This window comes from Gadus macrocephalus, chromosome 23 (genome assembly GCF_031168955.1).
Source record: "Gadus macrocephalus chromosome 23, ASM3116895v1".
NCBI lineage: Eukaryota > Metazoa > Chordata > Actinopteri > Gadiformes > Gadidae > Gadus > Gadus macrocephalus.
This window is the reverse complement of record NC_082404.1, coordinates 13,534,359-13,558,804: the sequence shown is the minus strand read 5'-3', so window position 1 is coordinate 13,558,804 and position 24,446 is coordinate 13,534,359. Positions and strand designations below refer to the sequence as shown.

Genomic DNA, 24,446 nt, shown 5'->3' with positions numbered 1-24,446 from the left:
AGGGGGGATTGGGGGAGAAGGAGTGCAGGCATGCAAGGGGCAGCTGATAAAGAGATAGGGGTCTTAGCAGCGGACACGGCAGGGGGCTGACGGCTGGGGAACTGGTGATGTAAATCAGCTTTGCGCGCCTGTGTGTGTGTGTGTGTGTGGCCCCCCATGAAAACAAAGCTTACATCTTTATTTTACTCGTTTATGTTTAACCCATTTTTCTGATTGAAATGGAAGTACAACCATCAGTAGATAATTTGAAGTCTTTATTCATGGAATATTTAAGACTCTTTTAAGACACTTTAAATGTATTCCACCAAATGATAATGTATCATTTTGGAACATTAACATTACAATTTGTGTGCTGTGGCACACAAATTAACTTTTTAAACCCTGAGTGGAACAACTGTAAAACTTTAGGAACATAAATGTACAAACATTCATTGTCAAGTATAAAAAAAAAAGACAAAAAAAGGGATAGAAAAATAGCAGTACCACCAACAAGTCTTGGCATTGCCTGATATGTGTGCAAGGATTTGAAAGAAAAAGATCAGAACAAACATGGGGGAAAACATGAATACATGAATGGATAAAACATGAATTGTAAACTTGCAGTTTATATCGTCCAAACTAACATAGTCCTTTCCATCGAGAGACTGAGGTAGATATTGTCATTTAATTGTATATAAAGTGTCTCCAATGATTGCGACTTCATTTTTTTGGACATGCAAGGCAAAATTTAACTAAAAGAACAACCCTTATATAGTTATCTTTTCCTTCTGCCAAATTTAATAAAACGACTGCTCTTTATGATTTCTCTGTGTGAAAGATCAGAAATTAAACATTCACCCATCGAGGTAGGTTGAAAACAGATGCATTCTCTCATACGAAAAATACCCAGATTAAAAAACAATAGTGCAAATATCATCCTCAGTGCAAACTGTGGGATGGGTAGAGCTCCCGGCTCTTCTTCAGGCTAATACTGACACGAACAAGTCTTTTGTAGTTCACGCTCCTCTCCGGATGACAACACTCCACACAAGGTCTCTCCCCACTCATCACATCGTGTGTCCATGAAAACGTCTCTTTGAGTGGCATTGCGTACCACGAGTACGGGTACTCGTCAGTACTGGGGGTACCTGTTGAGGGGAGGTCCGTTCTGTAGCGTGTACTGACCCAGCGGCGAGTGGTGCGTGTGCGGGTGCGGGTGCGGGTGTGAGCCCTGGCTCGCCGGCACCAGCACGTCAAACACGCTCTTGTTTGGGGGCACCGACTGCAGCATGCTGTCCAGGTCCATGAGGATGGCGGGGGGCTGGATGGAGATGCGGCCGCTGGGCAGGATGGGCCAATAGGTGTGTCCCAGGAAGTGACCGGGCCCCATGGGCGAGGCCCCGTAGCTGTACAGCGGCATCCCCCCGTGCAGAGGGATGAGCGGGCCCCCGTTGAAGCGCATGCTGGGCGGGGCCACCGTGTTGGGGGGGGCGTACTTGGCGTAGGAGGTGGGCAGCTCCCAGGGCGCCGGGGCCCCCTCCCGCCGCGCCGACTTGTGCTGCGGGGGCCGGCAGTCGTCGCAGTCGTCCGAGCCGGCCTCGCCCCCCGCTGCCGCCGCCGCCGCCCGCTGCCCGCCCCGGGCTGGCGGCGGGCGCCAGTCCTCCTCGGAGAGGGAGGAGGCGGGGCTGGCCGAGCTGGCCGAGGCGCTGCGCACGGAGGAGGTGTAGCGTGGCCTTGGGGAGGGCCGGAGGTGGAGGTGCTGCTGCTGCTGCTGCGGCTGCTGCGGCTGCGGCTGCTTGGCTTCCCCCCCCCAGCCGTCTCCGCCGTGGGCCCGGCCGTCGGCCTCGCCCGTGCTGGCGGGCCTCAGGCTGTGCAGCAGGGAGTCGATGGCGAAGGAGGAGTCCAGCTTGGGGCGGTACAGGTCCTCCCGCGGGGGAGAGGGGTAGGAGGAGCCGGAGGAGGAGGAGGAGGAGGAGGAGGAGGAGGAGGTGGGCAGGGACGTCACGTGGTTGTCCCGGGGAGGGGGGGGCTCGTCCCAAGGCTTGTGGGTGTGGCTGTGGAGGATGTAGGGGGCCAGGTCCTTGGCGAAGATGGTCTCGTCCTGCCGCGACACGGCCGTGTTCTGCCTCTTGAGGAGCTCCAGGGGCACGCGGCACAGCTCCACGGCCCAGAAGTTGCCCTTTCCCTGGGGCTTCCCGGGGTCCTTCAGCACCTACGCGCGGAGAACGGAGGAGAGGGTGACGTGAGACTCAAGTGAAATACAATCCGGCTTAGCTTCGCACCGAGCAAACACCGCCACAAAGTAAACAAACACACACTTATTTGATGAATGCTTCCGCCCAAACCCCCACCTAACCTCCTTCCCCCTCTTACAGTGTACCCACAGTATATAAAGCCACAGTGGGTGCGATATAAAAGACACTAACCTTCACAAAGCAGTCGTATGAGGAGAGGTTGTGTCTCACTGAGTCCCGCCATCCCTTGTAGTTTCCTTTGAAGAACGGGAAGAGAGTACTGATCTCTTTCAGGATCTAAACAACAAAAAGGAGAAAATAAATGATTACTCTGTCACTTTTAGAACAACAAAATATGCTTCAAGTATTTGAAAACATAGGCTAACACATACATAAACCCTTATTCTTTTCAGTTAACACTCCTTTTCATTTGTAATCTGTGTTGCCTATCATATACAATATAATAGCTACTAAATACAACCAAATGTCCTATACAATGGTTTAATTTAGATTATCTACATACCTTATCAAAACACAAACCGGTGCCTGGTTTATCTAAGGTACGGTCTTATCAAACTTAATCGGTGTCATTGAAATGTCACCTAGTTGCCGTTCAGTGTCACCACAGGGAACAAAACAGTGATGCGTCGTTCCTCTGTAATAGTTCAACCAAACAAAAAACAACAACTGTCCATAACGAAAACAATATTACATTTTAAATATCTTAATACTTAATACGATGCGAGTGGCTTTTGGAGCCTCAAATACAGCATGCGTAAAATCATGATCGGAGGGCGCAACTCCAATGCGTAACCGTGTCCACCTTGTCCGGTATTAATGTTTACGCAAACAATGTGCAAATTGTTTGACCTTTACCTCCGATAACGTCAATTTCTTCTCCGGGGAGTTTTGAATCACCATGGAGATCATAGCGAGGTATGAGTATGGAGGCTTCGGATACCGCTGATAGTTCTTCTTCCTACTGCACCCCGAGTTCTTCTCCACGTCAACATCCATCGCTTCACGCCTCGCGTCTGTGACCTCCACCCTGGCTTGAGACGTCAGGTACGGTGGTGATCCAGACAGTAAACAGTTCTCAGGTAGTATAGTTGTATCCATAGTGGCTGTCGCACCGGTAGACCTACGTTGCTCGGGGTTTCCTCCTAGCGACTCCAACCGGTGCGCATCTTTTCCAGACGCATCGGACGAGCAGTATCCTCTAAAGCCGTGTTTGGGTGACGAAGACCTGCGTCCTACACTGCGGTGTGAAGGGTTATAATTCCTCGTGTACTCGTTCACACTGTGGGAGTCAAGGTGAGGGTCTCGGTGTGTCTGGACTAGGTAGGGCTGCGCGGTGGGTGCTAAGCCCCTCTGTTCCATCCACTGCTGCTTTGTCATGCTGATCAGCAGCCCGTGGTTGGACGGGTTGGAGGGGAGGGGTGGTGGTGGTCGGACAGGACAACTGAGGGGGGTAGGGCGAGAGAGAGTCGGTCCTTAACTTCTGGCCGGCAGACTACTGGCTCCAAGCGGACTCTATTTGAAGAGCAAACAATTAACAGTTTCATGTAAATCCCGCTGGGTAATCGAGGAGAGAATGGAGCGTTTAGAATGACTGGTCGCCACGGGGGATGGGGGTGGAGGTGGGTGAATGACTGGGGGTACACTGTGAATAAGATTTATGATAAAAAAAAATCAGCACCACTCCTACATGTTTGCTATTGGGGGATTTTATATGGGAGAATTTGAAAAGAGTCAATAAAATAAAAGTTAAATCCAACTGCTTCTGACTTTTATGGCAGAGTTAGGCCTACACATACCAACACAATTATAATAAATGTCAACCAAAACTGTACACATTTGTGTAGAGTGGTATGCATTTGTTGTCCTAACCCATTTAAAAAAAAAAAATCAGGTGGAGTAGGCTATATTGCTTTTAAAAAAAACCATTAGTCAAACACGTAATCAACACTTTTTCAGAGGTAGCAATATACATTAGGAATGCTAATATACAAAACTGATGTGGGTTGAACATGTAGTGATAGGCCCCGAAGCAAAGAATGCAATACCCTTTTACACTAATAAGGACGCATTTAACTCCAAATCATGCCTCTCTTTTGAGTTATCGTCCTAAAGAAACGTTGATTTGTGTGTGTCTTAAAAATTGTCTGGAGATAGGTCTTCTATTATAACACATAATAAAAAAGAACCACCGTATTAAAGTAGACAGGGCATTACAGCTCAAGTATGTGTGGCGCCATTAGGAAAGTGTGAATATTCCTATTTAAATATGAGATGTACTCCTAAGTGCCCAGGACAGCGAACATCAGCCGGGGGTGCATTACGCACACCGGGGTCTCCACGCCACTATACAGAACTTCATTCACAGTGAAATAATAAGTTTCGGGAATGCACGTCGTTCTTTGTTCAGGTTAATGTAGTGCTAATGTCCAAACCCTTGCTTCCCAGCAAGATAGTGAAAACAAGTTGGATTAGAATGACTCCCATTGGCAAACCAGAGACAAGTTTCTTCCCAAGAGGTACCGTTTAGCATATTCGGGAAACACATGGGGCAATTAAATAACGTGTAGGCCTATGGCTTGTATACCGACAAGCTTCTACATGTCCTGGTTGGGACTAGATTCATCCGATCAACCGAAGGAGATACATTTGCTAAATGATCAATCTGGGAATTAGCCTCCATCCACATCCCCTAAACAAAGCACTTGACTTCACGCAATCCACATAAACATGCTTCTGTTTAAACTAGTGCAAACAACCCTTGGGCATTGAGTTGAAACAAGTGTGTGCCTTTGGCATTGAGTTGAAACAAGTGTGTATCATGTCAATAAAAGTGAATGCATCTGTGATTCTATTTTAGCTCGTTTGTTGTTAAGGAACAAACTTGCAGTTAATCAAGTAGTCCACATTTCTTCCTTAAACCAAATTCGATCTTACCATGAACAGTGAGGCCAATGCGGTTAAGATGGGGTTTCACTCCTAACGAATCTGCGTTTGAATAAACGTATGTGTGTTTATACGACGACCTTTGAGGAAGTCTGAACGAACTTGGAAGTGCCCCGCACCTCCTCCACTCGCAGTTTCGGTAGTGAGTTTAGATATAGGTCATGGTTTCGCCCTCTGTGGTTTACATTTTAGCATCAATCAAAAATACTTTTGGTAGAAATGTGTTAAATGCTGTGTGCAAAAAGTGTTCAAATCGGCAAGGTCAATTAAACGTGTTTAAGATGACCTATGATGTTGCATAAACCAAGGTAGGCCAATGATTCTCATGTAAAAATCTGCACACGCCTATTAGATATATCCAGGAATTTTTTCCTTAATATATAGCCTAGGCCATTCCCTTTTAACAACCAACCTAATACACATTCCCATGTTATCTGCAAAGAGAAGGCCAATACACCCCCAGTCGCTGCTTCTGGTTTCAGTGAAGCTCCAAAATATAATTTGCATCTGTGCTATATTGCTCAAGATAAGGTTTTCTGTAGATTGCTTTACCAGGCAGACCAACAAGTGCCCCCTCTGTGAAGCCTATATGCATTTGACATTCATATATATTTATGAACAGGAAGTATCTTGTCACATCAAGGCTTAACCCCTCAACAAGGGCAAAGGTACTGTGACAATGATCTCCAAATAACCCTTATCAGAAACGTCCACATATGTCAGTATAGGCCTGCCTTTAGAAATACAAAAGCCATGTGTGCAACTTGTCCAAACACTTGATTAGACCCTATTTGTGCAGCCTGTAAACACAGTGACAACGACCCATGCAAAACAAAGGATTTGAATACCACCACACAGTCTAACCCTTCCTCTCTACCATAGAGCTGGTTAATAGATTTTGGGTGGATTAGTGACATGAATGGTGGCCCAAATGAATAGGATGCCATCGCAGAACTTGTGTACTGATTGTGTCTGGTCAAATCCTTCTTCCTAAGCTGTCTTAAGATGTCACTTGGACTGGAGGAAAGTCACGCTGAGAAAGTGAAAAGAAGATCACTCACTCACTAGACCAATCTCTCACTCTCGCTCTCTCTCTCTCTCTCTCTCTGTCCTCTCTCAAACACACAGACCCAGCCAACCACCCACCGACACAGACACCGACACACAGATGCTCACACACACACACACACACACACACACACACACACACACACACACACACACACACACACACACACACACACACACACACACACACACACACACACACACACACACACACACACACTAACTAACTAACTAATTATAGCTTCCAAAATCACCTACAAGAACATAACCACCATAGCTACTGCTGTTTCTTCTGCTTTTATGCTTCAAACGAGAAAAGGTCTCCAGCGACTTCCTTTTTATGAATGATTATTTAATGTTTCCACCATCCAATGCACTGGAAATGCCATATGTGTGGGCTTCATTCCTGGTAGCACTGGTTTGTACAGTGTTATGTCTCCTCTCCCTATAGAGTTATAACTCTATGTCCCTCCCCTGGAGGAACATAGATTTATAACTCTATGTCCCTCCCCTGGAGGAAGAGATGGGCTGCATTAGATGCTCGCTGATGGTTTGGCTTTTCCTCTGGCCATCAGGGCTCTGTCGAGTGTCACTGCTGCGACGACTTGCCAGGTCATCGGAGGGGTCAACAGATTAAGGAGTCAAATCATTGTCTAACCGGGAATTCATGGTGTGTGTGTGTGTGTGTGTCTGTGTCTGTGTCTGTGTCTGTGTCTGTGTCTGTCTGTCTGTCTGTCTGTCTGTCTGTCTGTCTGTCTGTCTGTCTGTCTGTCTGTCTGTCTGTCTGTGCAAGTTTGTGAGCATGCGTGTGTGAATGTAAAAACGGATGTTGTTTTCTAGCAGTGTCAAAAACAGTTTCCTGACTTTGCAAACTGATTGCAGAATAGCATTTATTTTGGTTGCAACTTATCATCACGGCCAAACATGTTCCCCATCACGGCCAAACATATTACTCATCCGTTGCACAATGTCGCCCTCTAGTGTACATGGGCGGGCGGCGCGGCGGAGCGGTGGCCGTGCGGCGGCGGTTGTTATGGTGAAGCGTTTCCACTGAGGGTCGGCGACGGCAGCACCTGATTCAGTTTCAGAGAACAACCAGCCTACGACGGAGGGTGACAGGCAACACGAACTCCACAGGTACGTTGAAATGTGATCTTCATTTCCTGGTTCATTCCCATACGCGACGGGTACTGTTTCCACTTTGAACATAGTATTTAGTTTAGTTTAGGACCACGGCTTTTATATTGTTTGTTATCCGTTTCACCCAAGGAGTGCAACGCAATTCGCTCCCCTGACGGGAGGCTAACGCTGAAGCCAAGCTAAGCCGGAGCCCTGCCACACCACATAATAACGCAATTTTAAGCACGAAATGCGTCTCAATTCGACGGTTCATTTGTTTGGGGCAGTTCTTTACGAAGTCACTATTAGTTTGGTGGGGTTCCAACACTTGTCTGAGAGCGTGTGGCTCCTACAGAGAGACGTGGTGTGGATGAATGGATCCAGGTGGTTGTGGCGGCTACCTGTCAGACCACCGGCCACCTGTCGGTGCTGGTACGGGGGCTGGTCCCTCGCCTCGGAGTCACCCCTCCACACTTAACCGTGAAGGGGACGAGGGGGATACGATGACATCCACACCAGGTCCAGACTATTAGGGTGTTGATCAGGATGGACGAGGGTCGTGTCCCGCAGGGTTTCACCTTTTCATTACTAACCCTGTTGGAAGGGATGCAGGGTACAGGGTTGTGGACGGCGTGCATGCTTTATGCTAACCCGTGTTGTACCGGTTCTAAATAGTTAAATGTCGTGTGCGTGTTGATTTGGACACAATGGAGTTGTATCCAATGTAGGCCAAAACCAGAAGAAGATCAGATAAAAAGCGGGTCATGCTTTCTTGGCAGATCTGTGATCAGAGCGCGTCTTGATCGTATGGAGGCTGTCTATGGGCCGGGGGTAAACTATGGTTAAGGTTGGTGGAGTTTAGCTCTGTAAATCTCCTTGTGTATAGGCTTCTGCGCCCTACACATGGTTTCTTCCAATCGATTATCATTAGCCGAATGCCTATTGTCTATTGTACATAGAGTCATAGACCAAAGTCCGTTTGTAAACAGCTCAGTCCCATTATGACCTTCTCAGATGTGTTTCAATGAGCGTTTTGGTAAAAGATAAATGCATATTATCAACAAGCTCTAACGTTAATACGTACAAAATCAAAAATAAATATAAATGTTTATCTACTAGTACAGAGTTTCCCTTGAGTCATTGCAAGTCACAACTATAACAAGATATTTCCTATCACGTAAACTCGCACATCTAATCCTCGGGTCAAGACGAAGTAAAAAAAAATCTGAGTAGGCGGCAACCACTACATTGTTCACTTTCTATCTATATCTAATGACAATTTTCAAATACTTTTTCAAATTCTCGTGGCCTTGAACTTGGTCAACTGCAGCGTTTCAGTCTTTTGGATCAAGAGCAAAAGCAACATTTTAACTGACATGTCATCCTCTTAAAGAATCAGCCGGCCTATTTTTCTCTGTGGCTTTGTGCTTGTACAGGACATGGCTCAGGCTTCCTGCGTACTAGACACAGTACGTAGAGCCGTAGTACAAGCCAGTCACTCTGTAACCTCCCCATCCTTCCTCCCACGTCTTCACACTCTATCTTGGGTGCAGTCTTGCCTCCACATCCTCTCCCCCCCCCCCCCCCCCCACCTATATTTGTGTATACATAAAGCATGCCCTCTTCTATAAATGTATTTCTCTAGTAGAGTTCTAGTATCTCCCTCCTCTGTTGCTCTGGCCTTGTTTTGTGGCTTTACTTGACATTTTTCGGATTACTAAGTATTTTTTTTGCAGTTCCTTGTTGACCTCACACTTCACAACAAACAAAATGTTTTGCTGAGGTTCTGTCTCACACTGGTATTTCAGATAAAGATTAAGATTAAAGATTGAGGAGAGGGAGCTTGTTACATATTTGGCTTGTTGTGCTGATTCAGTTTGGCAAGCAGGATCATTCTCGATTCACAGAGCTGCATCGAGTCAGCACGGAATTGCTCATTGTTTAATGGCTCATGGCTCATGCAGGTCATGTCAAATGGCACACTGGCCCAGTGGACTGAAACAGTGTTTTCGCAGTTTGGTTTCCTGAGTCCCTGAAACAGTTTTTCAACTAATCCTTCCAACACAAAATGTGCAACAGGTTTATAAATCAAGAAATCCAGAATCCTCTCAGGGAACACTCAAGTAGTATCTTACTGTGCGTTATCTTTTAAATACCCATTTGTACGTTAGGTTTATGTACATTCGGGCCGGTGAATGTACAACCGTCTGTTAATCGGTCCACAGTCTGTGGACATCTGTAGAACAACCTGACAGCTTAAAGGTGTGGTTCAGTGGCTCTGTCATTTGCTGTTTCTCGCCTTAAAGGTCCAATGTGTACAGTTTAGCAGCAACCTCACCCCTCCATGACCATAGACTACCATGGAATGTGGCCTCATTGTGTATGGTGCCAACAGGTATTCCTGTTTTGGGAAAAAGTGATAAATGTTTTTATTCACACTCGGGTCGATGTCTTTGACAGCTCTATCCTGGGTATAAATCAGTTCAAAATCTGGCATCTTTTTCATGGTTAGCATATTCAGTGAACATATTGTAGGAAAGGGCTGATATTGATATTATTATATATATTGAATTTACATTTCTCCCAGGCAGTCTATTGCATCCGCAGTGCTAAACTAGCACAACCCGACGGTTTGTGTGGAGCTCTATCTCACCTGTCCGTGTCAAAATGAGGGTTAAGCTTCTAGGACACGTATATCTAAACATAGTGAATGATGTATGAAAGAATTCCGTCGCTTATATTAACGCCATTACCTTCGTTAACATGATCACCATTAGTAGTTGATGACTAGACTATTAGTTCACTGCTAATTAACTGTTAGTTAATGCAGTAATGACATTTGAATAACAATTAAGTAATGTGTTTTAATAGTTTATTATAGTTCCTTTATAAGTGTTCCGGCCAATACATGATTGATCTGCTTTTAGTTCCCCTCACTATGGTCATACAGCCAGGTAGCTAGCGTTTGCCTCATCAAATCAAATTCCTCTCAGGATTTCTCCAGTGCTAATTGCTTGTTTAACTTGGATGTCAGTAGTTACATGCACTATGCTATGTCACATTGACTTTAATGGGAGAGACGGATAACTGCTTCATTTAGGATAATCCCATGACTGGTGGTGATTCATTGCAAACAAGAGAACACACATAAGCACCTCCCCACGATGCTGTCTCCATGACTCATTGTCCTGTGGTCGGATAAATCAAATTTGCTTATTAGGTGTATCATGCAACTCCCATTCATGTATATTTTGATTACTTGCAGGCCTTTTAAAGTCAGTTAGATGTTCTGTCCCATTGGATTTGAAATACTTTTGTCTGAAAACCGGTTAGTCTTGTCCACTAATATTGACTCAATTATAAAACTCTTTCCTCAGTACAGTTTTCTACTGCACCTTTTGTCTTTCAATCACAGTAAGCTCATGTCTCATAGAGAATAATTAGGCTGGTTATGTGATTGCCTCTCTGAGTGATGTTGTGCAAGCTTGGCATAAGCTGTGTTCACAATCATAGGAGTTAATGCTTGTGTGGCCTGGGCTTGCCTGCGATTTCACAAGTCCCCAGGGAGCACGAACCTACAGCCTGAATTTGAGGAAATCCTTACATTGTGGGCAGGGAAAAACTTATAAATAGCAAGAAGATAAAATGACTCCAGTTTTGGCTCGTCTAGTCTACTTATTTTAATTAAATACATGACTGATGATACTAAATTATAATAAAGAGAATGGGATGTGGTTACCTTGATCCCTGTGTAGTTTTATCTCTACCTTCAACTCCCCAAAATATTTTCTACAAACGTCCCCCCCCCCCCCCTAAAACGCTAACTTTGTATCTCGAGAAGAACTCTCCCCTCCACCGCAAACGTGTTAGTAGTAAAACACACACACACACACACACACACACACACACACACACACACACACACACACACACACACACACACACACACACACACACACACACACACACACACACACACACACCCCCCCCCCCCGTTCACGCTGCGAGCGTGCTAGCGCCGCGTTCACTCTCCCCTCTCTGTGTGAGTGCCTCCAGTTGACCTTCCTCCCTGCGCTCTCCCCACTAAATAATGGACGAGGTGCATGGAAGGAGCGGAGCCCGCGAGACGTGTAACCCCGTACCGGTACAGCACAGCCCCCATGCCGGCGGCGGGGGCCCGACCTCGTCACGCTTGGATCCTTCCCCAAAAATAAAACCCATCATCGCAGGCTAGCGTGCCGGGCCTTTAGGCCTCTCCTTGTAGCCGTCTCCCCGCGCCGCTCAGCCCTAGCTGCCTACACTCAAGGGGTGAACATGGCCGCCGTGCAGCGAAGAGCGTGTCTTGGACGGCGGGGTGTGTCAATCATTAATGAAAAACGTCCCCGGGTCTCGGGTTTCCTCCGGGATAGAGGCGGGATGGGATGGGAGCGAGGAGGGTGGGCGGGGGAGGGAGCTCAGGGGTTAAAGATAACAGGATTAGGAGTGCTGAGCGTGTACGGTAGATGGTAACCTACACTCGTCAACACACACTCCCCTTCTTGCTGTCCCGCTCACGGTCGCTCTCGCTCGCTCTCTCTCTCTCTCTCTCTCCCTCCGCAGGTGAACGCACCCAAAGGCCAAGGCCGCTGTGGTGGTGAACCAGCCGTGGACCGCCGGGGGCCGACCGCTAAGACGTTCACAGTGGGGGCCTCTCCCCCCCCCCCCCCCAACAAACACACTCACCCTGGGATTACAGCCTCCGTGGCGACTCCCTCACCTTGTGGTTGAATGAGGCCTTGTGCAATGCTAAACCCACCTCGTGAATGTTCCTTTTCATTCTCCGGCGGCTGGAAACGTTTTTTTTCTCCCTTCTGACTCCTAGGAATGTGTGAGCCGGTTCCTCCGCTGTAGCTTTATTTCTCGGCCATGGCCTCCTGGGTCGCCCCCGTCGGATGTACACGCCGCCCTGGCCCGTCCCCCTCCGAGCGGATCGGAGGGTAACCTCGCCACCTCGCCTCGTTCGCGGAGCGCTCTGTCGCGTTTCACTCTCACTCTACATCGTGTTTTCTACGTGCTTGTGCTCTTCCCCCCCCCCCCGGTTTCTTGTCATCGTTTGCAGATTTTTTGTCACCGGCTTGGACTACGATCCTTTGGACTTGACCCTCCCGGGATTTACGTGGACGCTTAAACTGTTGGATTGTTTATCTTTTGTACGACTTGGAGGTGAACAAAGAGGCCCGGGGGTTAAAGGAGACGGTGAGCCCGACCTCGCTGCCGTCAGCATGTCTCTGACGTCATGAGGCCGCCTTGAATCCACCCCGTTCGCCGGATTCCGGTTCAGAGTTTGGACGGCGACAAACCGTGCTTATTCCACCTGGAGACAAACCTCACCTCCACCGCAGGGAGGGTCTGCTGCTTCCATGGGGCCGACCGGATAGGGGTCGGAACAGGTCGACGCCGGAATCAACCCTTAAAGGATCTTCAAACCCCAGCAACGACGACGACGACGACAACATCAACAACAACCACAGGAAGAGGCCGGAGTAGCGCAGAGGGGCGGGGCCAGGGGGGGCGGCGGCGGCGGTGGCATGGCAGCAGAGCACGGCGAGCTGCTTGGAGAGATGGCCACGGTGGGTCGCCTGAGTGCCACGGAGCGGCTGAAGCACGCCCAGAAGCGCCGCGCGCAGCAGCTGAAGGGCTGGGCGCAGATGGAGAAGGACTCGACCCGGGGCTCCGGGGCCAAGGCGGACAGGAAGAAGGCCCGCACCCGGAGGGTGAAGTTCCCCGACACCATCACCCTGCTGGAGGCCGCCTCGCGCAACGACGTGGAGGAGGGTGGGTGGAGCACACGCACAAAAACAAACGGACGGACGGACGGAGACACACATGCATACATACACACACAGACAGACAGCGACATACAGACAGAAAGAAAACACACACTTTGAGCGTAGAGCAGTTAATAAGTGGTATTTGACTCCCAGCCATATATAGCGGGCAGGTTAGTTTGGTAGTTAGGGGGTCCTACTCCAAAAAATACTGTGCTGGGTCAATCCCCATGTTGACTCTACTTCCTTCATCCAGATGCCCAACCCCTACCTGATCTTGTATTGACCAGTATCTCAATGCAAAGTAACTCTAAGCTACTATGGGTAAGCACGTCTGCTGAATGACTCAATTGTGAATTGTAATACTAAATCGTAAAGCATTCACATATATATATGACAGCAAAAGGCGTACATTACTTTCCACTGACAAAAGCGTGGTTTGTGCCACTGCAAGGGCTTGAAAGGATAGGTCAGTTTTCATTTCACTATAGGGAAAGGATGTAGATTTGATTGGCATTTTCATTTTACTTGCATAAGACTGGGAAACTCAAACATGCACTTGAAGTCAATGCCGCCATAGACAGAGTCACTGCCAGCTAAGACCGCACTAAGGGAAGGGGAGCACTTGACTCGCTCTGACTGAAGGACCTTGTGAGCAAGCTTCTCTAAAATGGAGGGTTAATTACTAGGGGTCAGGATATTCGCCCTAGTGAGTCACAAGAAGCATGACCCGCTATAAAGTTCAAGCTGATGAATATTGAGAACTTGGTTATTTTTGAAGGCCAGGCCTGCTCTCTCTCTCTCTCTCTCTCTCTCTCCCGTTATTCATTTATTTATTTATTTATTTATTGATACACAAACAGCCTCACCTGATATCCTTTGTAACGGCTAGTGATGAAACTGGGAGGTGCCCTAAATGTCACGACTAATTATGTATCTACCAAAGGTAGATCTGCCAAGTGAGTCATATTGTGTGTGTGTGTGTGTGTGTGTGTGTGTGTGTGTGTGTGTGTGTGTGTGTGTGTGTGTGTGTGTGTGTGTGTGTGTGTGTGTGTGTGTGTGTGTGTGTGTGTGTGTGTGTGTGTGTGTGTGTGTGTGTGTCTGCGTGTCTGCGTGTCTGCAGTCAGGGAGCTGGTGAAGAGTGGAGTCAGTCCGGACCTGTTCAACGAGGATGGACTCACAGCCATGCACCAGGTGAGCACACCCTCCAATATCCTCAATGAACTCTTTTATTTATTAACAGCAAGTTGACTGACCGTAGCTATGGCACGTACAATAGAGTTATTGTGGAGGCACGACAGATTTGATCAGTAGGGCCTTTGAGGTTCAAACGCCTGCCTAGTGCCTACACATTACCCCTGGCTCAATTTTGTAGATGCAAACACGAACGCACGCAAGCACACGCTCTTCCTCCTGGCAGTGGTTAAGGTGGAAGAGCAGCTAGCTTGGGAACCGGATGGTTGCTGCTTCGAGGTGTGAGACATGGTTTGAGAAGTGAGACACCTCGTACGTGTGAACGCACCTAACCAAAGCTGCTCCCGACGAGCTGGTGGTTAGCTTGCATGGCTCGCACCGCCGTTGGTGTGTGAATGTGTGCGTGCCCGTACCGTGGGGCGGCAGTAGCTCAGGAGGTAGAGCGGGTTGGCTGGTAACCTGAAGGTTGTTGGTTCGATTCCCGGCTCCTCCTAGCTGAGTGTCGAGGTGTCCTTTAGCAAGGCACCTAACCCTGACTGTTAGATCCCGACGAGCTGGCTGTCACCTTGCATGGTTGACTCCGCCATTGGTGCGTGAATGTGTGCGTGAATGGTGAATGTGTGCGTGAATGGTGAATGTGAGGCAATATTGTAAAGCGTATACATTCACACTATGGTTGCAGTTTTCAGTTGCTTACTCTATACTTATGTCTTAACAGTGGGGTTGGTCTCCTCTTTGGTCTGTATGTTTACGTTCTGCTCATTCCCGGGCAGGTCACCAGCCACGGTTTGCCTTCTATTTAGTCCGGCCTGTAACGTTTCTGCTAGAGGACTCGGTAAAGGTTTGCTCATGTTTAAAAAGAATTCTAACATTAACTATAAAATTCCTAGATTCTTACTCAGCCACTGGATGTGAAGATAAGGTCAAAGATGGAATGGAGGGTCAAGCCTGGTTTCCTTTTTTGGACCTTTTTAAGGCAGCAGTTTGAGGGATATCCGGCTGGTATGTTGGTTTTTGGCAACTTGCAGCCCAAACGCAGACAGTGGACCTAGAAATAATAATAATGCCATCCAGCAAAGCAGAGCCCTATGTCTATTCCCTTATTGTTGCTCTCCCTCTACCTGGCTCAGATTCTAGCTTACCCTGAAGTGCAAGCAATGATGTCCACTGATTTATTGTTTGAATACATTGAACAAAGCCATTAAACAATAAACCGGGTTATCTAATAGTTTTCTATATTGGAAAATCAAAGAAATAAAGCGATGTTCTCCACCGTGGTTTGACTGTGGTTATAGTGGGGTGTTAATCCACAATGTAATATATCTAAAACCAAACGGCCCACTGGCCTAACAACCTCATCAGTTATATAAACACACCTATCTCTAAAAATCTTTAACTCCTACAAGCTGCTTTGGCAGGGCAGTAGGCACTCTGTGACCCTGTGGATTAACAGTGGCGCAGTAAAGATTATTAATAAGTGAATAAACCCCTCTCTGTCGTCGTCCCCCCCCCCCCCCCCCCTCCAGTGCTGCATCGACGACTACACCGACATGGTGCAGTGTCTGCTGGAGGCCGGCGCCTGCGTCAACGCGTGCGACAGCGAGCTGTGGACGCCGTTGCACGCCGCCGCCACTTGTGGCCACACGGGGTTGGTGCAGCTCCTGGTGCAGGCGTGAGTCCCACTCGTAGTTTGCGTCGTGGGGTGTTTTATGTGTTCTGCATGTCTTCCCTTACAATGCACCAGGCCACCTGATCAATAGGCACACGCACGCACACGGGCGCACACTCACACACACAGTCGAACACACACACACACACACACAGTCGAACAAACACACACAGTCGAACACGCACACACACAGTCGAACACACACACACAGTCGAACACACACACACAAACACACACGCACGCACGCACGCGCACACACACGCACACAGTCGAAAACACACACACACACACACACACACACACACACACACACACACACACACACACACACACACACACACACACACACAGTGTCTGCCACGCACAAACACAGCCACACAGGGCTCTGTGTGTCACTCTCACTCTCTCGGTCAGTAGGACAGCGAGACATTGGAGAGTAACTAGGCCAGTGAAGACCACACACACACAAAGAAAAACAACGAGACACTGAGTGCAAAACCGTAGCAATTGAGATACACTCAGCCTCTGAGTCACAGCGGATTTAAGTGAAAGGCTCACAATTTCCTTCCAGTGAGTTTCCCATCTTGAACGATCCTACAATGGGCCAAATTTGCCGCTGAAAAAATCTGTGTTTGACAAGTGCTTTTACCGTACTAGTTACTGTGGTACCTTCTCTTGAATGCAATTCATACACTGCATCACTTCCGTTGTTGTTTAGCATATGTTAATGTGCATAATTATCTTCATGAAATACACAGTTTCGTACTGAACAGGATTTCATTCAACACAGATACAGATCTCTGCCTATGGTGTTGCTTCGTAAGCAGCTGAGCGATGGAATATTTTCTTATTTTAAAACTGATTTATGAACCATAAATCCAAGACGTGTTTCAGAGCAAGGCGAGAGCTTTCACAACAGTGTCTGCTGAGAGAGAATAAAAGCCTTGTGTGACTCAGTCGCTCTAAACCTCTACTGCGGCCCGGCTGTCTCTTGTAAACACAGTACTAGTCTTTCTGCAGAGAGTTGCATTTACATAAACAAAGCAAGCGATGCAGATGCTCAACCTATGATTCGCTCAGACTGCTCTGAGTCACCTGGGCTGATCTACACTGTGTGTGTGTGTGTGTGTTCGTGTGTGTGTGTTTCCAGAGGTGCGAATTTGCTGGCTGTCAACGCCGACGGCAACATGCCCTATGACCTCTGTGAGGACGAGGCCACCCTGGAACTCCTGGAAGTGATTATGGCCGAAAAGGGTTAGTAGGAGCAGGATTAGCAGACGTAGGATTAGCAGTAGTAGCAGCAGTGGTAGTGAAATACTTAAATGCGGTAGTAGTTAATTTATTAATTAAGATCGTCCAACTGCCGCAGCCCTTTCGTTAAAACAGCAAAAGAGGATGTCTCAGTTATTATGTTATTAAGCAGGAGAGGATCAACAGCTCTGGGTTCTTGATCATCATGCCTCATGCCTATGTCGTGTGTTCATTCATACGCGTATGTCCGCCTGTATCTAGGGATCACCCAGGAGCGCATAGACGAGTGTCGAGGGGCGAAAGAGACGGCGATGCTGAAGGACATCCAGGCTCTGGTGCAGAGCCAGGCCGACCTGAACGCACCGGACGACAGCGGGGCCACAGTGGTGAGCCATCGCACCGGTTCAACCCGCCACACGTTCCCCCGCACCAGGCTAGCTATGTGATCACAATCTGGATACGGAGCGTCGCCTGTTATTTTTAGCTTATTTGAATCGCGGGCAAACCACACCAGCACACTAGGGAGGATTGGGTGTGTCCTAAATCCACAGAGAAGTTGTACACAGAAAACCCGGTTTTAAATGATGCTCTTTTCTGCCAAAATGTGTGAGGAAGAGGAGGAGGAGGAGGAGAAGGAGGGTGAGCTCATTGGGCCGGGGAACACAGAGGTTGTTCTGTAGGGGTAAGGTGGGGCTGAGGACAGGTCTGTTTTGGTTGCTATTCCTACTCACGCCGTTGGCTCTGTCGCTGTCCACAGCTGCACATAGTGTCCGCCAACGGCTACCTCTCTGTGGCCGAGCTGTTGCTGGAGAACAAGGCCCAGGTGGAGGTGAAGGATCTGGACGGCTGGACGCCCCTGCACGCCGCCGCCTGCTGGGGACAGGTGAGCGCCGAAAGCCACACGAGACGGTGGACCCGATTTCGACCCGGCAGAGCAGACTGGATTTGTAGATTTGATCGTGTGATAGAGTTACGCTTAAACTGGAACACTGGATTAAGCAAGGATTTGGCGATTGCTTTAACGCAGTATAGAACAGCTATAGGAACAGTCGGCCCTTTGTCTTAAGGTATTTTTCTGCTTAACTTTTTTGTAATGAACTCACAGTGTAGAAAGTTTAAAATAGTCCTATTGCCCTCGCAGCATGCATTGCGTTCTCCCTTCTCTGAGCCACCTGACGATGGCTCCCGTCCCTCTGTGCTGTCCCAGCTCCAGATGGTGGAGTTGCTGGTGGCCCACGGGGCGAGTCTGGACACCAAGTCGGTCCTGGAGGAGACGCCCTTAGGTGAGGTCCTGCACCCAGGCCCGGGGCCTCACGGTTCACACCCTGATCCGCCACAGAACCTTTTCAGCACTCAGCTACTACTATAAACTAAACGGCTCTCTAGATTACATCAGTACGTCTCTAAATGGAGATACAGGTTTGATTTATGTCCCAGAGTTACATTTAAGCATCCCTTGCCCTGGGTTTATAAATATTAAAAGATTGTCTCCCTTTCTCTCTGAATACCATCCCAATGGCCAGTTCTTATTTTCTATTTTAATAATGTTGGCTTGTAATAGTACTATGTCCAAATAATGGCACGCATTGCACTATTGACCATCCCTTGAAGAAGGGATCCCCCACTGTGTCCCTTCTCAAGATTCCTTCCATGTTAATCAGGGGAGTTTGGGGGGCTAGGGTTAGGGGGTTGTCATAAATATATGCCTGTAAAGCCCTTTGAGGCTAACTGTGATTAAGGGCTCTACAAATATAATAGACTTGGAATTGACTTGACTTCAAGAGGGGCAGATATTGAGAGCGAGCCGTCAGACTGTGTGACACATGTCTGGCCGTGTTCCTGTTCCCCCCCCCCACCCCCAGACGTGTTGTTCAGACGAGGAGGTGCGCGGTAAGATCCTGAGCTCAAGCACAAGCACGACGCTATTATGAAGAACCAGGGTCGCCACAAGAACACGCTGCAGAGACGGGCCTCCAGCACGGCCAGCCGGGGGTAAGCATCTCCCTGGGAGCACCACGGGTCCAGCACCAGGGGCCCAGAACCAGGGGCCAGAACCAGGGGCCCAGCCCTGGGGCTGCTGGGTCACTTTTAGACATGGTTCAATCTTAATAATAATAATAATAATAATACATTTAATTTAGAGGCGCCTTTCAAGACACCCAAGGTCACCTTGCAGAGCATATAGTCATCATTCAAAACTATGTAAAACAGACTAGGAATAAAAGGAAAACAGAGGTTAAACATGAATAATAATAATAATTAATAACACTCAAAGACGCCTAAAGTGAAGGGGGGACCTCACTAACCACCACCAATATGTAGCACCCACTTGGGTGCTAATTCTAATCTTGCATACATTCATACACATTCAAACATTCAAAACAAAAACAGAAACAAAGAGAAAACAAGACTGCCAGCCCAAAAGTAAGGTATCGGTTTAGATCATGGTTTCTCAACTGGGGCTGTACCGCCCCCTGGGGGGCGTTCGCACAACCTAGGGGGGCTCTGGGAACGTGAATATTTTTTTCATTTTTTGAACTTGGGATTTTAAACTTTCATGGTTTCTATTTTTTTTGGTGAAAAAATAGGCTACCTGAAATAAATAGCCTATTTTCATTTATTGGTTTCTAACCCCTCTACCGTCTCAGCTACTTTTTACTGTCTATGCGCAGTGTAACAGTGGTCATACAGCGAGAGAGCGTAGTCACCTCGAAAAGACCGTTGCATTTCAAATACAAAATATATAGGCCTAATTAGGCCTCTGGGCGCGATCTGTATTCGCGTTGCCCGGGCTGCGGTGCCACCGTTGCCCAGGTCTCTCTCTCTCTCTCTCTCTCTCTCTCTCTCTCTCTCTCTCTCTCTCTCTCTCTCTCTCTCTCTCTCTCTCTCTCTCTCTCTCTCTCTCTCTCTCTCTCTCTCTCTCTCTCTCTCTCTCTCTCTCTCTCTCTCTCTCTCTCTCTCTCTCTCTCTCTCTCTCTCTCTCTCTCGTAGTTTAATAGGGTTTATTACAGTGATGGACAGTGCATGTCATGAATATTCATTAATATTTGTTTATATATTTTTCGACGACAGTTGTTTTGGCATTCAAACGACATCTAGATGCTTCACGGGATCGAGCAGGGAGGTAGAGGAATGGAGCTCCACTGGATTTAAGCCTCGCTGCTTTTGGATGTCAAACCGTTACGTGACTCACCTCAATATACTGCTCCTTATCTACTGCTCAATCTGAGCTTGATGAGGTCAAACACTGGACCACGATAAGGAATCAGCTGAGGCAGAGTCAGATGTTCCAGTGACTTCAAAGTCTTTGCAGCTCACCCGCGGGTCTGCTTGCACTCTTATACCTGAACAAACACAGCCATGTGTACAACAAGAGCGTGACTTCAGCGAAGAAGACTTTTATCCAAAAGCGACTTCCGCGATAAGAGTTACTCTTGAGTGATCGGAGCACACGGTCAGCATTGAAGCCACTCACTCCAAAAATGTTGTGCGAAAGTATATGCCACCAGGTGTGAGTGGGATTAGCCATTACAAGCCGCTTTGAAATCGACCCTTCCCTGTGCCTTAGTGACATCATAAGTAGCCGTGTCCACCTCGATGTAGGATGGACAGATAGGCAACTGGGTAGAACTGGCAGACGTGGTCCAGTCCATCACACATCGAGGTGGACACGCGCCTACTTGTGATGTCACTAAGGCACAGGCAGGGTGATAAAGGGCTAGTAATCGGCTAATCGCACTCACACCTGGTGGCATCAAATAACCCCATTAAGGCGACAAAAGCCTCTGAGGGAAATTCGAAGCGTGACGCTGCATCACTAACCCTCCTCCCCGCCCCCGCAGGAAGGTGGTGCGGCGCGGTGAGCGTGAACGAGCGCTCCAGCCTGTACCGCCGCGAGCACCACAAGGAGGCCATGGTGTGGCAGGAGAGGGGCCGGCAGCCTGAGACCCCAGACGACGACGAGGACAAGCAGACCGACAACGAGCTCAACCAGCACGCCGCCATGGTAACGAGGGGGGGGGGGGGGGGGGGGGGGTGAGAGAGGGGACATTTGGAGAATATCCATTACGTACACATTTGTGAAAACAAAACTTGTGGGGGAGGTGGGATGAAGATTAGAGAAGTTTATATCAATTTATAAATCAGTTTTCTGTAGATATCTTCTTTAGGCTGTAGGGCTACTTTTTTTAAATATATATATATATGTCTTCTTTTTTTTATATCCTTTCGTCATTACGACTACTGTCCTGTACATCTGGGATTATCTATCTTTCTCATCCTAGACGTGACATTGAGTGTAGCAGGGAGTAGGAGCGAGGTGTTTAGATGGTACAGGACCGGCCACTGCTTCAGTCTTTCCCCCCCACTCGCTGAGCGGACTCCCCCCCCCCCCCCCCCCCAGCCTCAGAGCCTCACACCCTCCCCTCCGTGTCCCCCCCCCCCCAGGTGGCCGGCACCAGTGCCGCGCCCCCCCCTCAGAACGGCGACCCGTCGGAGCCCCCTGAGGAGCCGTCCTCGGGCCTGGGGAACGGCGGGCCCCCGGTCTCGCCTGCCGCCTCGGTCCCGGGGGAGCAGTGGGTGGGCGGGGGCCTCATGGACCGCAGCGCCTCCTACCAGCTCAGCCCCGCCGCCGCCGCCGCTCCGGCCGCGGGCGCCAACGGCGGCGAGGCGGGGGCCAACGGCAACGGCATGACCCGCGAGAAGTCGTACCAGACCCTCGCCGACCTCAAGCGCCAGCGCGCCGCCGCCAAGCTCAACAAGTACCCGGCCCCCGCCCCGCCCCTCCTCCCCCCCCCTGTGGAGGAGGAGCCCCCCGGGACGGAGGAGGAGGGCGGCGGCGGGTGACGGCGGTGACGGCGGTGACGGCGGTGACGGCGGTGACGGCGGCGGCGGCGGTGACGCCCCGGGGGAGGCGGTCCGCGGTGAGCCCACCGGGGACCGGATGACGATCGCCATGACAACGGCGCCGGCAGCGCCGGCGGTGGTGTCCACGTCGAGCCAAGTGTACTTCACCCCCGCCAGCGGCGACCCCCCCCTGCTCAAGCTCCGGGCCCCCGAAGAGGAGCAGTCCACGGCTAAGGAGCCCTGCTGTAGACTCATGTAGACACACACACCTCCGCGTGGGCACACCACACACACATTAAGCACACACACACGAGCAGCCGTGTCCTTTGAGGCGTGGCAGAACAGTGTCCGGGTGAACGTTCCTTCACGGATTCTTCCGGAGCTGGTTTTCTAAAGGTTATTTTTTGTTTGTTTTGTTTTCTAGTTTATGGCCTGAAGGTTTTGGCCGACCCTCCATGGAACGAATGTACATTTTAGTGGTGGTCCCTGTTTCCCCATGTCTCTTGTCATGGGGAGCGTATCGCCACCTGCCATTGGCACTAAGGGTCTCACCATTCGAAGAAGAAGAAGCAGCAGCCTGCCTAATAAGGTGCCTGAATGTAGTGCATTAGGAGCGCGACCACGACGACTTCATATTTTAACGTTAGGGCGCCATCTAGTGGCGGATATGAAATGTTTCCAGTGTTATCCACCTAATCTAGTGTGGCCTCCTGCTTTCGTTGCTCTTATTTATACACCCTAATTTTTTCCTTTTATAGTCACAGTCAATACTGACATTACTTTAAAACTATCTAAATCATCACGGTGTGTTGGCAAGTTTAATCACCGTAATCTGGATTTGAGCGTTGAGGATTTGATCGACTTTTTTATCAAAGAACTTCTATAAGGTGTTTTTGTGATCATGAATGGTACCTATTGTACATTGATACTCGCTCTGTATAAGAGGTCTATGAATGTCAAAACAAGTCCTGACATTTCAGTTTTCAGACTGACAATGGAGGAGTTTATTCCCTCAGAGCACTAAGAAAAGAAATGTCTACAAGATTGTACTATATTTCGATAATGCACCATGTTGTGATCGGCTCAGTTTCGATCACCATGATAAAAGTTCTCTACATTTCTATTTTATTTTTCTCCAAATGGAACCAAATTATTTATTCTCTCTAATATATATATATATATACATAGCTGTGTGCACAGCTATGTCCAGTCCAGTCCTTATTTGAGAATACTAGTGCCTTTTTTGGAGGTTTATAATGCAATTGTTAATCTTTCGTTCCCAGAGGATCCCTGCTGAACGTTAGTGTGCAGCGGGATAATCCAAGTCATTCACACAGTACTGTAGGTGGCCTGTAGCTTAATGCACTAGTACCATCTCTAATTGACTGGAGAGGTTGGGTTTCTCATTGATTTATACTCCAATGTACATCGCCTTTTCACCAAATGATTTTGTATTTTTTATGTCACTGTTGTTGATCTAATGTACCACGAAGTGATGGCTTCATTTACATACACCCCGTTCACTCTAGAAGGAGAGGGCGATCGGGGAGGAACCCAAAACAAAAACGCAAAAATAATGTATTTAATGTTAAGAATTAAGAATTCCTATCTTTTGCACGGAGGCGTCGTCAAAGGACTAAACATGGGTCCCATATACTTTAGCTAGCATGGCATGGCTAATACTTGAGGACAGGAGGCCACCAACTGCAGTCATAGTCATGAGGGGTAATGAACAAAGCCTGTGGTCCTGCAATGGCCGCCCTGTGGAAAAGGTCCGTTCTACTGTACAAACTGGAGTAAAAGAGAACCATTCCACCCGTGCGAATGTACGATCGTTAGGAGGGAGCCTTAAAGGCCGTGGCCATTGACAGATAACTGAAACACGCTTCCTGTTTTAACCACTGCCGAGTGGCCCTGGGGCTTTCAGCTCACTCTGCTGGTTAATTCCTGTCATTGTTTTTTTTTTATGGGTGTATTTATTTATTGAACGCCAGTTTTCCAATTGAACAAATATATATAAATAAATGATGATTTTATTCCAAAAAGTAAAACGTAAGGTGGATTTTGTATCGGTTATCCCCAAAGAAGGAAGGGACAGGTGAGACTGTAAGGGTATATAGGCCTATCAGCGTCCTAAATACAGACTTTGAACTGTATGCCAGCATCTAAGAGGATGGAGGTTGCAATGCCTTTGTTATCAGACGACCAAACCGGATTCATTAAGAACACACAAACTCATGACAATTTGGCTCAAAATTGTAAAAAAAAAAAAAAGCTCTATTGTTCTCAGCTTTGGATTTTGAAAAAGCTTTTGAC

General features: G+C 48.3%; 2 protein-coding genes across 2 annotated transcripts; one reads left to right on the top strand and one right to left on the bottom strand.

Moving 5' to 3' along the window:
* Positions 1–950: 950 nt before the first annotated feature.
* Positions 951–5,794, bottom strand: foxh1 (forkhead box H1). Its single transcript, XM_060045309.1, has 4 exons — positions 5,169–5,794; positions 3,090–3,746; positions 2,406–2,510; positions 951–2,191 (listed from the first exon to the last, which is right to left on the bottom strand). Exons 2-4 carry the CDS (start codon positions 3,609–3,611, stop codon positions 1,112–1,114), a joined length of 1,707 nt encoding a protein of 568 aa, XP_059901292.1. The 5' UTR covers positions 3,612–3,746; positions 5,169–5,794; the 3' UTR covers positions 951–1,111.
* A 1,450-nt stretch (positions 5,795–7,244) lies between these two features.
* Positions 7,245–23,331, top strand: ppp1r16a (protein phosphatase 1, regulatory subunit 16A). Its single transcript, XM_060045488.1, is given in 14 exon segments — positions 7,245–7,382; positions 11,964–13,178; positions 14,295–14,365; positions 15,892–16,037; positions 17,185–17,288; positions 17,547–17,671; positions 18,043–18,168; positions 18,493–18,573; positions 19,148–19,181; positions 19,184–19,277; positions 21,128–21,143; positions 21,145–21,291; positions 21,732–22,099; positions 22,185–23,331. Coding segments are annotated over 13 exon segments (1,764 nt in total). The 5' UTR covers positions 7,245–7,382; positions 11,964–12,931; the 3' UTR covers positions 22,390–23,331.
* Positions 23,332–24,446: the final 1,115 nt, after the last annotated feature.

Bases quoted from the DNA above. Each gene is read 5' to 3' on its own strand.
- foxh1 (XM_060045309.1), bottom strand. From the start codon at position 3,611: ATGACAAAGCAGCAGTGGATGGAACAGAGGGGCTTAGCACCCACCGCG. The intron at 2,511-3,089 runs GTAAAGGTCAAA...TTTGTTGTTTAG, and splicing joins AGAAATTGACGTTATCGGAG to ATCCTGAAAGAGATCAGTAC. The intron at 2,192-2,405 runs GTTAGTGTCTTT...CTCCGCGCGTAG, and splicing joins CATACGACTGCTTTGTGAAG to GTGCTGAAGGACCCCGGGAA.